At 61.4% G+C, this 15,876-nt stretch overlaps 1 protein-coding gene and 1 non-coding gene across 5 annotated transcripts; both read left to right on the forward strand.

Annotated features, from left to right (window-relative positions):
- The first annotated feature begins 540 nt into the window (after positions 1–540).
- Positions 541–614, forward strand: TRNAI-AAU. The gene has a single exon. It is a non-coding gene; the product is annotated as a tRNA-Ile (tRNA).
- Positions 615–3,311: 2,697 nt separating this feature from the next.
- Positions 3,312–15,398, forward strand: ZNF839 (zinc finger protein 839). Of its 4 annotated transcripts, XM_045823509.1 has the most exons (9): positions 3,312–3,647; positions 7,357–8,145; positions 8,535–8,714; positions 9,197–9,289; positions 9,879–10,028; positions 11,722–11,871; positions 12,012–12,120; positions 12,806–13,426; positions 14,169–15,398. In XM_045823509.1, exons 1-9 carry the CDS (start codon positions 3,348–3,350, stop codon positions 14,240–14,242), a joined length of 2,466 nt encoding a protein of 821 aa, XP_045679465.1. In that variant the 5' UTR covers positions 3,312–3,347; the 3' UTR covers positions 14,243–15,398. The 4 variants fall into 4 exon arrangements, with proteins under 4 accessions (XP_045679465.1, XP_045679462.1, XP_045679463.1 ...); XM_045823506.1 differs by having other exon boundaries at positions 12,806–15,398; XM_045823507.1 differs by having other exon boundaries at positions 7,360–8,145; positions 12,806–15,398.
- The last annotated feature ends 478 nt before the right edge of the window (positions 15,399–15,876 follow it).

A 15,876-nucleotide genomic window follows, 5' to 3' on the forward strand; every position in this document is an offset into this window, starting at 1 on the left:
ATACACACACACACATATGTACATACATATACATAGAGTTACACACACACACACACCCCTGCACAGTGAAAAAAAAAAAAAAATTGGCAGGAAGGAGGCCAAGACCCCAGCGGCGGTTACTACCGGGAGGTGGGGAATTTGGTGGTTCTTTTGTCCTTTCTCGGGTTTTACGTTATTTTCTAAGCTTTATTTAGCCATACCAAAAAGCTGTGGATACACGAAGTTTCCAAGCTGCAAAGATTCTCGACGATTAAAAAACAGCATTGAGATGCACTATTTGAAAACCTTTCTCCCGAGCCAGGGCTCCAAAGTGCAATTTGCATTTTCTCTGTGAAAGCCTCCCATTCGCTCTGAGGAGCCGCCTCCCTTCTGCTGGAAATCTCCGGGCTCTCAGGTTTTTCTCCGGCTGCAGGGAACCACGACAGGTACCGCGGAAATCGGATGGAAACTGGCGTCGCTGAGTCAGCCTGAACGCGCTTGGCTGGCCGGGCGCAGGCTTGGCTTCCTCATAGAGGCTCTGGCGGCTTTCTGACGCCAGCCGGCCGGTTAGCTCAGTTGGTTAGAGCGTGGTGCTAATAACGCCAAGGTCGCGGGTTCGATCCCCGTACGGGCCAGGTGCAATTCACTTTTTAAATCAAATTACTAGTCGCTTTACACTTCCGGTATTTTGAAAAACGCTCTTTTCCAGAGCTGCAAACCGCGTGCAAACCAGAGAGAGTCGCGGAACGATTCCGCACTCTGTCTAGAGTGGTCGCAGACGGCCCGGGAGGAGGCGGGGCAGGGTCCCGCCTACGCGTGGCCTCCCTGCGGGGCTTTTTTAGGGTGCTCTCAAGCGCTGCCACCCGTTGCTTCCCGGTGCAGGGCTTCCGAGGGCCTTCGGCGGAGACTCCGGTCTTCCGGAGTTCGTAGAGCCGAAAGCCAGACTTGGAATTCATTCCCCCTGCAAACAAGTACGGAGAGCCGAGGGCGTGCCCCGCCGCGCGGGGGCCCGGAGCAGATCGGGAGGTGGGAGACACCGGAGCCAGCCCCCGCGCAGGTAGCGCCACTCGCTGAGCCAGGCGGTCTCCTTGTGGACGCCTTGGAAACCTTCTCTTGCCCCTTTGTTGCTTTTCAGAGAGACCCTGGGCTTCGTATTTCTCCCTCGTGGGCCCGCAATTTGCAGCCACTCGCGCTCAGGTCTGCAGGTGTGGTCAGGCGTGTTTACTTGAACAAAAGCCAGCTTTTCAGGGTCGGTGTCGTTTCGTATCAGGGTCCTGCAAGGGCTCCAGCCACTTTGGGAAAATCTCCGGTGAGAACATCTACTACGCCACTCGTTCCTTTTTCAGGCAGGTGTTGGCTCGGACTCAGGTTACAGCTCAGGCCCGCCGGCCACGGCGAAACGCCCAGGCCCGGTCTCGGGGTGTCGTGCAGCTGCTCCGGTGCGCACGGACGCCGGCAACCGGCCCGCTGTCCCGGTGCACGGCCGGTTAGAAGGAGAGCCTGGGTTGCTGACACCCGGTCAGACTCCGGCAGGTCGCGTCTGTGTCAGGCTCCTTGTCACATGCAGGGGCGCACAGAGGAGGAGGCAGCCGAGAGGGCTGCCCGCAGAGTGCACGCTGTCACGCGCCAGGCCTCGAAGGGGTCCAGACTATGTCTCTGGGACGGAAAAAGTATTTTGAGCAGAAGGCATTTGAGTTCCCGGTCTTTTCTGCCGAAAGGCGGAGCCTTCCTAAAGAACTCCAGAGGATTCAGCCGTCATCAATCGCCTGCCCTTGGGGGCCCTCATCGCCGGAGGCGGCGCACCGACCTAGGCAGGCCCCAAAGCCAGCCCAGCTCGCGCTACCGGCCCCAGCAGTCGTGCGTTTCCCCGAGCGCCCTTCTCTCCTTCCCTCCCCCACGCAGACAGCGTGTAAGCCGCGCATTCCACCTGCCTCTGACTCACGTTTTCCTGGGAACTTCTGGTAGGTACATTAATAAAAAGGCATCGTCAAATTTTTGTCTCTTCTCTTGTAAATTTGTCTTTTGTCCTTTTAATTGGCAGATCCCCCCCCACCCCGCCCCCAAATAGCTTAAGTGGGTAGAGGAAAAGTTTTTCTTCCCCAACATTTGAAAAGGTGACAAAGTGGGGTCCTGGATGAAGGGGGACCTTCTTGGCTTAGGGGTCAGAGGGAACCTTTCCGACATCCGAGGATGAGAGGATGAGGAGGGCTTTCTTGTAAAACTTGATTGAAACGAATTCCACAACCTGACCTCCCCTCTGGCCAGTCCTCAGTGAGGCCCCTAATGAACTGAGTTACAGCGCTGCAGAGAGCACAGGTGAATGTAACAGAGGTACTGATGATTGTGGTGGTGGTGATGATGATGATGATGATGATGATGATGATGATGATGGTCCTGTGGAGAGAAAAATGATCCGAAAGTCTTCCAGAGCCTTCTCTCCCACCAGCCTTGCCCTCAGCCTCCCCCTTAGGGGTATGATGGCGCTCACAACATTATACTGCAAATGCCAGTTTTCTCTTTCTATTTCCTGCCAAAACTGACCTACGGAAGGCAGGCTATCGGACAGACGCTGAATAAGTGTTAGTTGACTTACGGCCCTTCTCTCTCCTCTTTGGGGAGAGAAGCTGAGACGGACCGAGGCACACAACGGCAGCTCCAGGACTCACAGAGCCAGGAGAGCAAAGGGAGAGCGGAGTGGGAAATGCTGGGCTGAAGAGAGGGGGCGGCAGAGCTGGGGACGGAATGTGCACAAGGGTGGGAAGCTTTCTTAGCTGGTCCCCCCATTCATTCATTCATTCCTATTCATCCACCCATCATTCATTCCTGGAGGTGCGCTCTGGGTCGGGGCTCGTGCGCCCAGTCTGGGTGAGTGGCTAGAGTGGGGTGGCTCGCCCTGGGAACAGTTTGGGGTTTGGGAGTACACTCGTTAGAAATGCACATTTAGAATTCCTTCCCAGATCTATTAACTCAGAAGGTCTGGGGGTGGGGACTAGGAATCCACAAGTCCAGACAGGATCCTCAGGGGACTCTGACGCACGAGCCGCTGAGACTATTTGGGTAGTGTGATGTCAGGTCGGGGGCGCTGGGACCCCGAAGATCTCCGCCCAGGAGACCCTGGACAGATCCTGGAGAAGGTGACCTCCGGAGGTTAAGGCCACGACAGGCGTCCCCTCATTGGCTGATTGGGTAGTCGATAAAGCGGGAAGAGGCGTGGCCCTCTCGGACCCCGCCCACCGCCTGCTCCCGCGGCGGCCGCCTTCCGAGGTTTCTTGGCTTGCGGGGCACTCGTAGCCGCCCCTTTTCCAGCTGACGCACTTTGGAGCCGCCGTCACTCAGCAGCGGCGGTTCGAATCCCCGCGTCGGCCGCCATGGCGGGCGCGGAGCCGGAGGCTAAGGGCAGCGGCGAGGGCGGTGGCGGCGGCGGCCGGGCTCCCCCCTCCCGGAGCGGCAGCGCCGTGCGCGTGGCCCCGCTGGGCCCCGAGCAGCTGCGGCGGGTCCTGGAGCAGGTGACGAAGTCGCAGCCGCCCGCCAAGCCGCCGCCGCCGCCGCCGCCGCCCTTCGTGCTGCAGGACGCGGTGCGGCGGCTGCGGGACGCGGCCCAGCAGGCCGCCCTGCAGCGTGGCCCGGGCTCCGAGCCCCTGCGCCCGCCGCGCCTGCTGCCGCCTCAGGTGAGGCGCCGGGAGGGACCTGGGGAGCTGAGGCCGGGGGTGGGGCGCGCCTCCGCGTCACCGCACGGCCCAGACCTGCGGGGCCGAGAGGCCGGAGGCGCCCGCCTGAGAGCCCGGAGTCCGCACACTAAGCCCCGCACGCCCTCTCTGCCCCACGGCCCCTCTCCCAGGCCCGTGTCTCGCAGTCCGCACGTTTTGGGACCTAGTGCGTACACGCCCTACACGGGGAGCGCGGGACAGACTCGAGGAGTGACGAGGGGCCGCTTTAGAGCGAGCCGTCCCTAGGCCCGACACCGGAGACCTGGTTGGATTGAAAGGAACCGGGTGGCAGGTGCAGTGACTCGACTCGGGACAGAACGAAGTCCGTGGTGGTGCCCGGCGCAGGACCTGGCGCCCTGGGTTTGTAACGCAGTGCCCAGCACGGCGCCTGGCGCGCGCTTCGTGTGTGAAATGTGCAGAAGCACTCGGTACACGACAGAACCCCGTTTCTCAGTGGCGTCATCTCCAGGGACACACAGCTGCGGGCTCCCGGGGCAGGAGGGACTGCAGCAGGGGCTCCCAAGCCCAGAGGGTCCAGTGTAGCCCCCGAGGGCCAAAACCACTATGATTCTGCCCAAATGCTTCCTTCCCAAAGCTGTGACTGTGGATAACAATCTCTTGGGCCTCTGGTTTCCTTATTTGCAAGAGGGATGGTTCACTGGGTGAGTTTCCTGGGTCTTACTCTGCCGTGGAGACCAATGCCTCCCCGTAAGCTGGGCACAGCATGTCCCTGGAGGCAGAACCAGGACCGTGGCTGCTGTTTGCAGAGACGCTGCGCGGCGCCTGGCACTGTGCTGGGCCGCCTGGTTCTCAGCGCGCTCGGAAGCGTTTGCATCAGCATTTTACGGTCGAGGAGCACGCGCAGAGAGGCTGAGGAGCTTGGCCCAGGGTCCCCCAGGTGTGGCTGCATTCCAGGGCCTGTTGAAGGTGGCCACAGTTTTTTGGGTTTGGAGTGGCAACTTAGGAAAAAGTTCCAGAATGACATTTTCCATCAAATGAAAGCAAAGTTAATTGGAGTTAGGCGGCCCCATTGTTTCTGTAGCTAATCTCATCAGGACGACCTCAGTTCTGCCCAAATTCACAATAATGTGACCGGCGGCCCATCCGGCTGATCCTCGCTGAGCCCCAGCTGGGCCTTGGAGGCCTCAAGGCAAACCGGGGGTGTGCCTTGCCCCCCAGGAGGGTGTAATCTAACCAGGGAGGTGAAAGGGGCCTCAGGTAACTTCCGACCACCGAGAGCTAGAGACACTCTTGGAGGAAGGGAGAGGCCACTTCCGGCTGAGGGACCAGAGGAAACCTGGTGGCACAGGTGACGGCCGAACTAGATTCGGAAGGGTGGGTGCCCTTTGAAAGCGCATGGGGCTGAGAGGCAGCGTTGAGGGTGGGGTGGGTGGTGGGGGTCAGGTGAAAGGCCAAGGCCAAGTGGATACACACTCCCGAGGGTCAGAGTTCGGCTCCCGTCCCTCCCCACTGCTCCCCGCCCCCCGCCCCCGCTCCTGCCCCACAGAAACATCGCTTCCTCCCACTGACAGGCCGAGCCCTGTCGTTTCTCCCTACGCCTAGGATGCCCTTTCACCTGGCGACAGTTCTGCGCAGCCCCCGGCCCCCGCAGAGGTCGCCTCTCCCGGGAAGCCTCTCGGGCTGCCCCTGCCCCCTGCCGCTCTCGCTGCCCCTGGTGCGCGTGCATGGTGGCATTGTTTCCCCGGCTGCGCTCCTTGGGGGCCCGGTCTGCCTTCCGAGTCAGCAGGGGAGCCTTCGCACTTACAGGTCTGGGGCAGGAGGTCTGATCCAGCTGGTCTGCGGGTGGTCAGCTGAGGCAGGGCAGGGACACTGCCCACCTCCCCAGGGGGCGGCCGGGCTCTGCTCACGTTCGAGTGTTGGCGCCCGGAGAGGCCCGGGAAATGTCCGCCGAGGGAAGCGAGCACACGACAAAGCGCCCCGTCGGATGCCCGCACGGTGGACTAGTGTCCACGGCAGGTGAAACGTTCAGGCCGCCTGCCGCGGTGACAGTCCTCAAACAATAGGGTCTGGTGCACGCACACAGGGTGTGCATGTGCGTGCGTGCGTGCGTGTGCACACGTGTGGAAACCTGGGTTTAACGGCCTTACCAGGCAATGTCCTTAGAGCTTGGAGAAACATTTTAAGTGACTGATAGCCAAGTGAAACAAATGTGGTTCTCAACATGCAGTGTAAATCTAACTGTCGTTATCGGCCTCCATTTAGTAAAAGGGGGGGTCTAAAGAGGGCCTGTCGATGGCCCCGGATCAGTGGTTCTTGTCTGGGGACACTGGCAATGTCTGGAGACATGTCTGGTTGTCGCAGTGTGGGGGGTGCTGCTGGTGCCCCACGGACAGAGGCAGGGCTGCCTGTCAACACCCTGTTGTGTGCACGACAGCATTACTGGTCCAGGTGCCAGCCGTGCCGGGGTTGGCAAAGCCTGCCCAGGCCGACGAGGTTCATCTCTCCTCTCCCCCTGGAGAGGGCCACTCGTTGTACCTGCTTTGTGAGGGCAGGGACGCTGCCGCGCCGCCCCTGCCTTGAGCCCAGGACAGCCGTGTCCCTGACACCCAGACCATTACCTCGGGCACATGGTCACTGCCCAGTAACTGTCTGTGGGTCGTCGTGGGTCACAGTGCCCCCCTCGGTGGGCACCCTGCTGTTAGGGACGGTGGGTGCTGCCTGGAGCACCCAGGCGCGTGTCTCTCCGCCTGTGCTAGGCTTTCATGCGGGGTTCAGGGAGCGGAATGGCTGGGCCAAAAGCACGAGTGTTTCGAAGTTTGTTCGGTGTTTTTAAAACAGCTCATTGAGGATATTACAGCCCCGCTCCTACTACAGATGTGCCCTGGAGAAACACACACACACACACACACACACACACACGAGCGTGAAGGCTCACAGCAGACCCCAGAGTACAGGGTTGGAGACCACCGATCCACGCTCGGGAGAGTGCTGGGGTCACACGGCCGGGGAGGAACCCCCAGAGCCGCCCGCCTCGACACGGACGCATTTCACAAGCAACAGAGCGAGTGAAAAGCTCCACTAAGTCGCAGGAGATGATATGCATTTATACAAAGTTTAAAAAATTATACAAAGTTTAAAAACATGTCGAAACTGAACTACGTATTTTTAGGGATGGCCACATGTAATATGAAAGATGCATGAGGATGGTCAGCAGCGCATCCGGGCGGGGCGGGGCGGGGCGGGCGCCGGGGCCTGGTTCTTTGTGGCTGTTTGGGTTTCTAAAACGTCGTTAGACTTTTAAAAGCGAGCCTACATGCTGAATTGCGTCCACTTTAGGGCACAGAACTCCAAGTAAATACACCTGTAAACCTGTAAGGGAGGATATTAGCAGGTCGTGAAATCAGTTCAGTGGATTATGATAGTACGGTAGATATAATCGGAGGCATTTATGCAGGAATGGTAAGTAGTTTCATGAACTTGTAATATTATTTACATATGCAAATGTTGCTGTCCTCACCTATGGTTGTGAAGGAAAAGATGCCACTCTGGTCAGAAAGATTAGGAAACATCACTCTGCAAAGTGCAGATACACAGACTTGTATATGTGTGAGATGCATTTTGTAATTTAGAAAAACTCTCAATAGTGGATTTAAGGTGAGAACAGAATTGCGGAGCCGTTGATGAGCTAAACGCGTCTTCTCTCTTTAAGCAGCTGGAAGCCGTCTGTGTCAAGGTGACGCCTGGGGAAACGGAAGGTCCGGAGAGGCCGACGCCCCGACTGGCCGCCATCCAGCCCCGGACGGCCAGGCCGAGCCAGCTGCCTGGGCGGCACGGCAGCGTGCTGGGGCCCAGGGTCCCCAGTCTTCAGCTGCTTGGGGCGCGGCCCCTCCTGAGCACCCAGCCACAGCCTCCTGTTCGGGCGCCCGCACAGAGGCCGCTGCCCGCCCTCCGACCAGTCCCTGCGAAGAGAGCCGAGGTCCCCCCGGGTCTGAACGGACCGGGTGCCACGCCGGCCCCTCAGTCTGCCTCTGACCCGCTGGCAGTGACCCCCGTTTCACCCAGGTCAGCAAATTTATTTATCCCCAGCCTGCACACGAAGCACCCTGAGAAACCGAAAAAGACTTTAAAGGTGAAAACACGTTCTGGGCGGATATCTCGACCTCCCAAGCACAAGGCCAAAGATTACAAGTTCATAAAAATGGAGGACCTGGCCGACGGCCACCCGTCGGACTCGGACGACTACGCGGAGCTGAGCGTGGAGGAGGAGGAGGAGGGGCCGCGGGAGCAGCCGGCGCTCTTCGACCTTCCGAGCTGCTCCCTGCGGCCCAAGACCTTCGGGTGCCAGGCCTGCGCCAAGTCCTACATAGGGAGGGGGGGGCTGGCCCGGCACTTCAGACTCCACCCGGGCCACGGCCCGCCCCAGCCTGAGGCGTCGCCGCGCGGGAAGGCCGGCAGGAGCGTCGCCCAGGGCCTGCCGTCAGCACGGGGTGGCCTGCAGGTAACGGTTCTGTCTGGTCACCGTGTTCTTGTCGCCGCCCGTCACCTGAAGCGAACCTTTGCCGTGTTGGGGTGGGGGGGGTCAGGCTGAGGCTCACGCAGAAGCCCAGTCATCGTGGGGGGAACCTGAGGCCCCACCCGCCAGCCCCTCGGCCAGGCGAGCGAGGCGTGTGCTCTGTCTGCAGTGGCGGGCGTAGGGGGCCGCCTCTTCAGTCCGGGCGGTAAGACTGCTTGCTGCTCGCCCTTGGTTGACCTGGCGGAGGGTCTCGGGGACGTCGGGATGGGGGACAGCGGGCCGCAGGGTTGCTGCCTCGGGCACCAGCAGTGACTCGCTGGGCAGTGACGTGCTGGGCATGTCCGTCCTGTGTTGCTCCTTCCAACACCATCCAGAATGGTCAGTCTGTAGAAGCTGAAGAGGCGACGGTGTCGGACCCAGCAGGCGGAAGTTGCTCAGCCCTCTCGGAAGCCGAGAGACACCCAGGACCCACGGGGGGCTGCGCCGCGGCCCCCGCACAGCCCGGTGCCGCCGCCCTGCAGCGTACCTCCAGGAGCAGCACCCGCCTCCGGGAGGTACGTGGCTCTCAGACTCTGCTCCTGAAACCCGTCTGGCGTGCCGTGTGGCAGTTCGCTATGAGGCTTCTGAATTTACAAGTAAAATGCCCAGCGACTCCGGGTCCCCCTCCTCTCCCGCCTGCATTCGGCTCGGGTGTCCTGACTGGCCGCCTCAGGGCTCGTTTGCATTTCCATCTCTGGCGCTGGCTGCAGGGGAGGGCAGGGGTGTCCCCAGAGCCATGTCCTTGTCCAGAACCCGGTCTCCACGCATGCTCGGGGCTGTCGCAGGGCATCAACTTCTCTGAGGCCAGGACTGATCACGGGACTGTGCGAGAGGGTGGGCGGGGGTGCTGCTCACCACGGCGGGACATCCGTGGTGAGAGTTGCTTCACTGCTGAGGTTTCGGGGACTTCCTGTCTCCCGTGTTTATCGCACCCCCTTGTTGGCTGCTGGGAGATGCCTGTGGGCTCTCGGAGGCGTCAGACGCCTTCTTCTGGTAGTTTCTCCACCAGTGTGACCAGCAGGACCTGGTGGAGTTGGCACTGCCCCAGCTGGCGCAGGTTGTGACCGTGTATGAATTTCTTCTGATGAAGGTGAGTCCTCTTCACGTTTCTAAATGATCTGGGGGACGATCAGAAGTTATGCAGAATGAGCCAGGCCTTCTGGGATCATTTCCCTCCGGGCCAGAGCTGCAGTGAGGCTGCTGGTCCTGCCGACGCCTGGGCGGGGCCGCTGCCCACACGGCCAGGTCTCGGGCGGGCCCCCCCTGGACCCCCTTGTCGCTTTAGCTTTGTGTGGGAGGCACCAAAGGGGGGCAGCAGACCTCGGCCCCCACCCTCGCCTCCTGCCTCCTCTATACGGGGCTCTGCTCCCCGGCGAGCCCACTCTGAGGAGGCGGCCTGGCTGGCTGCAGCCGCACTGCCCACTTCCAGGCCTGGACCTCCTCCCCGCACCGGGCCGTGAACACGCCCGCCCTCAGGCCTTCCTGCCACCCCCACTCCCCCAGGCCCTCCTGCTGGGGCACGGCAGGCTCTCACCGGGGCATGCAGGACGCCCCTGCCTCCGCCGGGCCTCCGCTGGGGCCTGAGGAACCTGTGTGCTCCCCGACTTTAAGTTTCCGGCCGTGTTTCCCGCGCCATCGCCTCGGGTGTAAACCCCGCCGTCATCTTTACCCCCACGAAGGTTGGGAAGGACCGTCCGGCGAAGCCTCTCTTCCCAGCCGTGTACAAGGAGTTCGAAGAGCTGCACAGAATGGTTAAGAAAATGTGTCAGGATTACCTCCGCAGTTCCGGCCCCCGTCCCCAGGAGCCCCTGGAGATCAGTGACGGCGAGGTAACCGTCCCGCGGGGACAGCTGTCCCTGGGAGCTCGCGGGCGAAGGGCGTGCGCCAGGAGGGAGAGCGGTTTCTGGAGCGGCACCTTCACCGCGGCCTCTCTTCCGCTCTCCTCCTGTCAGGCACAGGGTTTCCTCTCCATACGAAAGTGGCACATGCTTTTTTTTTTCTTTTAAAGAAAACTCAGAAAGGCAGATAAGGTAAAAGAAAATTGACAACACCGGCCCTGGCCGGGTAGCTCCGGTGGTGAGTGTGTCGTCCCCATGCGCCGAGGTTGCGGGTTCAGTTCCCCTGTTCCCCCATCGGGGCACATGCAAGTGTCAGCCAGAGATCAATAAGGGGAACAGCAAACCGACGTCTGTCTGTCTGTCTGTCTGTCTCCCCCCACCCCCCGCCCTGCGCCGTTCCCCTCTTCTCTAAAAATCAATAAGTAGGAAAACTGACAGCACTGGACTCCCCTCCCCCACTGATTATCAGAGTTAACGCCGTGGTCACCAGGGTTTCCTTCATTCTGCAGGTTTCTGGGGGCGGGCCACAGAGAGGCCAACAGCTGTTGTTTCTGGTGGTTCTGACGGATTTCTCATTTCAGTGTCATTGTTATCATCACATTTCCTGCATCTGTATTGGGCCCTTGATGGGAACATGTTTTTATTTTTAAAGATTTTATTTATTTTATTTTTAGGGAGAGGGGACGGGAGGGAGGAAGGAAGAGAGGGAGAGAAACATCAGTGTGTGGTTGCCTCTCATGCGCCCCCTACTGGGGACCTGGCTCACAACCCAGGCGTGTGCCCTGACTGGGAATCGAACCAGTGACCCTCTGGCTCTCAGGCCAGTGCTCAATCCACTGAGCCCCACCAGCCAGGGCCGACACATGTTTTTAAAAAGACGTTTGGCTTATCGTGGACCGACCCTTTGCTGGGTGTAGCGTGCACCACGTGGTCAGGTCATTCGGGGGCCCTCCCTGGCCAGCAGGGAGACCCGGGGCCCCGCCCCCACTGCCGGTGCCTGGGAGCCTTCCATCGTCTCTGACAGAGTCCCCGCATGGTTCGCAAGGCCACCCTGTCAGCCTGGTAGACGCTAAACCTGCCAATCCCCAATCCTTCCTCTAACCTGGCTGTGCCCTCACTTCCCCGCCCCGCCCCCACCTGCTGTGTGTTCTCTCTGTGAGGTCCACGCAGCTGTCACTCATGACCTTCACACCTGCTGCTGCTCGTGTGGACTCTGATGCGCTCCTCGCCAAACCCCTTCGCGGCCGCGGAGGTCTCAGATGGGCGGCTGCCGAGGCGGCCCAGGCCCTGAGCGGAGAAGCCGGGCTCCAGCGTCGGGCCCCAGCCCCCCACACCCGCGCCCTCCCCACCAGCTGGGGAAGGAGACCTGGTCCAGAGTAGGCAGGATCACTTCCCTGAAGGAGGCGGAGCGGGCCAGAAAGTGACCTTGGTGTCAGACTCACATCACTGAGCTTGTGGTGACACTGGAGAGAGTGTTTGACAGTTTTTAGAAAACCGCTGTAGTGTCTTCTGAACTGCTGACCCGGAACGTCTGGCCCTGATCATGGCCCGTCTCGCCATCAGCTCCTCCATGGAGCTCGTGCGGACCTTCCTTTTCCTCAGCGTTTGGGCGGCGCCTCCCAGGACAGAGGGACGCCGCAGGCGTGCACGCAGGCCTTTCATCCTCACACCTTGCTCTCCCCAGGTCGCCGAGTCCCTGGGGATCCCCGAAGGGTTCCTGCGGAGGAGAGAGACTCGCTCGGATGGTGGTCCGCACCCGTGCAGCAGCCAGGGGCCGGCCGGGGCAGACGGGCGGGGGCCGGAGGCCGCGGTTCCCAGGAAGAGGGAGAGCGAGGTGGGCGTGGCGCACAGGGGGCCGGGGCTCCGCGGGGTGCTGCGGCTTCCCTTCTGGAACTCTCCACGCTTCTCCGGGAGGAAGGGGTGCCGTCTGCCCGCTTCCTGCTAGTCTCAGCTGTTTGGGTCTTCTCCTCCTAGACCGTGGAGGCGGGGCTGGCCTCAGCGAAGAGGACCAGGAGGGCAGCTCTGCCCCAGGAGCCCACTGCGTCTTCTGCTGACAGCGCGGGCGCCCCGGCGGCCGGCGAGGGTAAAGTGCTTGCCCTGGTCGTGCCCCGCGGCTCAGAGGCCTGCTTTGCAGGGTTGCTGCCCCTGTGGGAGCGTCTGGGAGCCCTCCGGTTCCTCCAGACTTTGATTCCAGCGCCCCCACGTTTCAGAGCTGCTGTGGTGGGGGGTGGGCGGTGGGGTGGGGGGTGCTGAGAAGCGGGGCAGCGCCGAGAGCAGGGCCGGGCCCCAGGTGCACCGCGTCTGTGGCTGGGTTCCCCAGACTCGGCTCTGGGTGCCGGCTGAGGTCTCACCTGCGACAGCCAGGCCTCCATCCTGCGCCGGCCAGAACCCCTCAGCCAGCTTCTGAACAGACGGCCCGCTGAGAGTGACAGTAAAGTTCCGAAAGCTTCTGGGGCGGTGGCCTCTGGTTTGAGGAGGGGCCATCCTCCGTTTTCGGACTTGGGACCTCACTCCCTGGTGGGTGGGGCGGTGGGGCGCTCTCGAGAACAGTGAGAACCCTGGCACCCGCTCTCCTCGCCTCCCGGGCCTGCGTTTCCTCTCGCAGCTGCTTCTGCACCGGGAAGCTCCCATGCCAAGTTGCAAGGAGCGTTTATGTGTTCCCTTTTCTTGCAATAAGATTAATCTGGACCAGCTTATTCGGACGGTGCATGCGACAAACGGGCCTCAGCGCGGCTCACGCGTGACCACCTGCTCTCCCCACTGTCTAGGTCCCGCCCCCCGAGCGCACGGGAGCGCCTGCCGCGGTCCTGAAGACGGCCACACACCCCCGGTTTCTGACCGCGACCCCGGTACGCCCCAGGCCGGCGGGCAGCTGAACGCGCTTGCTGACTGCGCAGCCCCCAGCGGGCCTGCAGACCCCGCCCCCTCGCACCAGGATACGCAGCGGGGACGGCCTGGCGCGCTGACCCCGGAGCAGGCGGTAGCGTTCCCCACGGAGGATGCTCAGGGACACTCTTCAGACCTACACGCCGGGGACAGCCTGGGGAGCTGCGGACTCTGCAGCAGCTCGATGTCCGAGGAAGGAGTGGCATCCCTGCTGCCTGGCGGTTCTGGACGCAGCGGGGCAGGACCGCTCGGCCAGGTGCCAGGCTCCCCCGTGAGTGGCCAGCGCGCCAGCCCCGCCAGCCCGGGGGAGGCCCCTCCGCTGGGGGACGTCCTGTCTGTGCGCGTGGTGCCGGTGCCCGCCACCCGCAGCACCGAGCCTGAGCCGAGGCCTCCGCTCTCCACACAAGGGGGTCTTGGGAGCCCTGCGGCGGACGCGGACCAGGCCCCCCACGGGACGGGGACACACGCTGACCAGAGAGGACGGGGGAGCACGGCGGCCGCGGGTGAGGCCGCGGTGGTGGGGATCGCCGGCGGGTGCGGCGTGCTGCCTCGGGGGCGGGAGCAGACCCTCGTTCAGACTGCCGGCGGGCTTCTCCCACCCCGCCCGGGTTCCGCGGCGTCCGGGGAGGAGGGAGTGGCCACACTGACCGAGGCGGAAGGGCCCGTCCTGCACACGTGCCCACCGGAGGGGCTCCTCGCGCAGCCGTGGGGGCAGCGCCCGCCTGGTGAGAGCCAGTCAGAACCGTAGTCCCAGCCGTGCGTGTGTTTGACCCGAGGAGGGTCGGCTTCAAGCGACACGTGTTGCGCCGACGGGAGCGCAGGCAGAGACGAGCATTTATAAAGAGCGGCGCCTCCCCCTCGTGGTTGTGGCCGCAGCGCGGTCCCCACGCGAGGAGTTTCTCCCCACGTCTGGCTCCCAGAAGCTGCTGGTGCAGCTCTGTCCCTGCCGCCCACCGGGACTCGACCGTCCCCTTGCTCCTCGACGCATGCTGCTGTCTCACCGCACTGGGTCCATGCTAGAAGCTGCTTCTGGGGTCAGTAAGAAAACAAGCAAACGAGCTAGCCGTTCTGGGCAGCATTGTACCGGGGAGCAGGGAAGAAAGTTGTGTCTCCTTGCATCTCACAAACGAGGCACATGAGGCTTCTGTAAAAGGTGGAGCCTGGATGACCCCCGGGCAGCGCGCACGAGAAGCCGGTCAAATCCGGCCGAGGCCTGTGGAGTGCGTGTCTACTCTCTCCCTACAGGACGTTCCTCGAGGGAGTGTCCCAGCACGCCTCCGCTTCACCGTGGTGTGGGCGCCGCTGTAAGCGGGCAGTGAGTTTGCCAGTGGAGGAAGACGTGCCCGCCGTGCGTGTGTGTGCGCTCCGCAGCGCGGGAGGCTCCGGCGGCGCAGCCGCAGAGTCCCCACACATGTGACACAGGACTGACCTCGGCCACCGGGGCCTGTGCCCTCTCTGCGGGGGCAGCGTCCACAGGGCCCCCAGCACCGAGACGGAGAGGAGCCAGCGTCATCATTGTCACGGCACCGCACCGACGGACGGACGTGACCTTAACTCAGAAACCACGGGAAGTGTCCCATCCCCATCAAGAACTCTCTGGTGTACAGAGCACTTGAAGCGCAGCAGCGAAGGGGCCCTGGACAGACACCGGACGCGCACACCGCCCAGGGGGAACCGCAGGGCGGCTGCCGTGGGCCTCTGGGGTGCCCCTGTGTGTGCAGCACTGACCGTGGCACCCAGGCCGGTTCAGCAGCGGCACCCGGCCAGGCTCCCGAGGCAGCAGGCCCCCCACGCCCACCAGGTCGTGGGGGTGCGGACCGGTGAGCAGGAAGCAGGGGCGGTGGGAGTCGGTCTGCAGTGCCCTCTGAGGTCCGTATGTTTTTAATTTATTGACTCTAGAGAGACAGAAACATCGATTTGTCGTCCCACCTGTCTGTGATTCACTGATTCTTGTGCGTGCCCTGGCCAGGGATCGAACCTGCAACCTTGGTGTGGCGGGACGACGCTCCAACCAACCGAGCTAACCGGCCAGGGCTAAGGACCGTGTTTTTCAGATACATTTTTGTTTTCATCTCGGGAACAACATGCCCGTAGTTTGAAATGTCCAAAGGGCTACCAAAGGGCCTTGACGAGCAGCGCCAGCCCCGACCTCAGCCCTCAGGTGCCCTGTGACTGCGGCTGCCCTGCTGCCTTGACTTGTCCGTTGGCTGTGGTCCGTGGGCGAACCACTGACACGTGGGGATGGTGCACACCCCCCTCCCCCGCACTCTGTCGCACACGTTGGTGTTAACTCAGGACTTGCTTCATACACTGGAGTGTAAATACTGTTCACCGCTGAGCCTCTGAGCTGTAAGGATATTTTCTTGTGAGCTTTGGTTTTCCTAGAGATAATGGCCTTGGATTTTTTAAAAAGAGATTTATTTATTTATTTTTAGAGAGGGAAGGGGGGGAGAGAGAGAGAAACACCAATGTGTGGTTGCTGGGGGTCATGGCCTGCAACCCAGGCATGTGCCCTGGCTGGGAATCGAACCTGCGGTGCTTTGGTTCGCAGCCCACGCTCAATCACTGAGCTACGCCAGCCAGGGCGGCCTTGGAATTTTTTAATTTGCTTTTCTTTAAATTAATCTTTTTAGAGAGGGAGCTAAATATCCATGTGAGAAACATAGATTGGTTGCCCCCATCTGGGGGTCTGGTCCACAACCTGAGTATGTGCCCTGACCGGGAATAGAACCAGCAAACCTTCAGTTTGCAGGCTAGCGCTCAATCCACAGAGCCACACCAGCTGAGACTGGTCTTTGGTTATTTTTAACAAAATCACACATGCATATAGTTTAAGGTGTCAATTTCCTAAGATGTATTTATTTTTTAAAGAAAGGTGGCGCTCCTTTTTATGACATGCAAATGCTGTGCACAGCTGAGCTCTGTGTGGTACATTGTGATTACTTTTTTTCTT

Source organism: Phyllostomus hastatus, unplaced genomic scaffold (assembly GCF_019186645.2).
Source record: "Phyllostomus hastatus isolate PE091 unplaced genomic scaffold, TTU_PhHast_1.1 phas_scaffold_501, whole genome shotgun sequence".
Classification (NCBI taxonomy): Eukaryota; Metazoa; Chordata; class Mammalia; order Chiroptera; family Phyllostomidae; genus Phyllostomus; species Phyllostomus hastatus.

What these genes read in the sequence shown, in the direction of transcription:
- ZNF839 (XM_045823506.1), top strand. Translation starts at nt 3,348, where the DNA reads ATGGCGGGCGCGGAGCCGGAGGCTAAGGGCAGCGGCGAGGGCGGTGGC. An exon ending in CGCGCCTGCTGCCGCCTCAG is followed by an intron (nt 3,648 to 7,356) that starts GTGAGGCGCCGG and finishes TCTCTCTTTAAG; the next exon opens with CAGCTGGAAGCCGTCTGTGT. An exon ending in CCAGGAAGAGGGAGAGCGAG is followed by an intron (nt 11,872 to 12,011) that starts GTGGGCGTGGCG and finishes TTCTCCTCCTAG; the next exon opens with ACCGTGGAGGCGGGGCTGGC.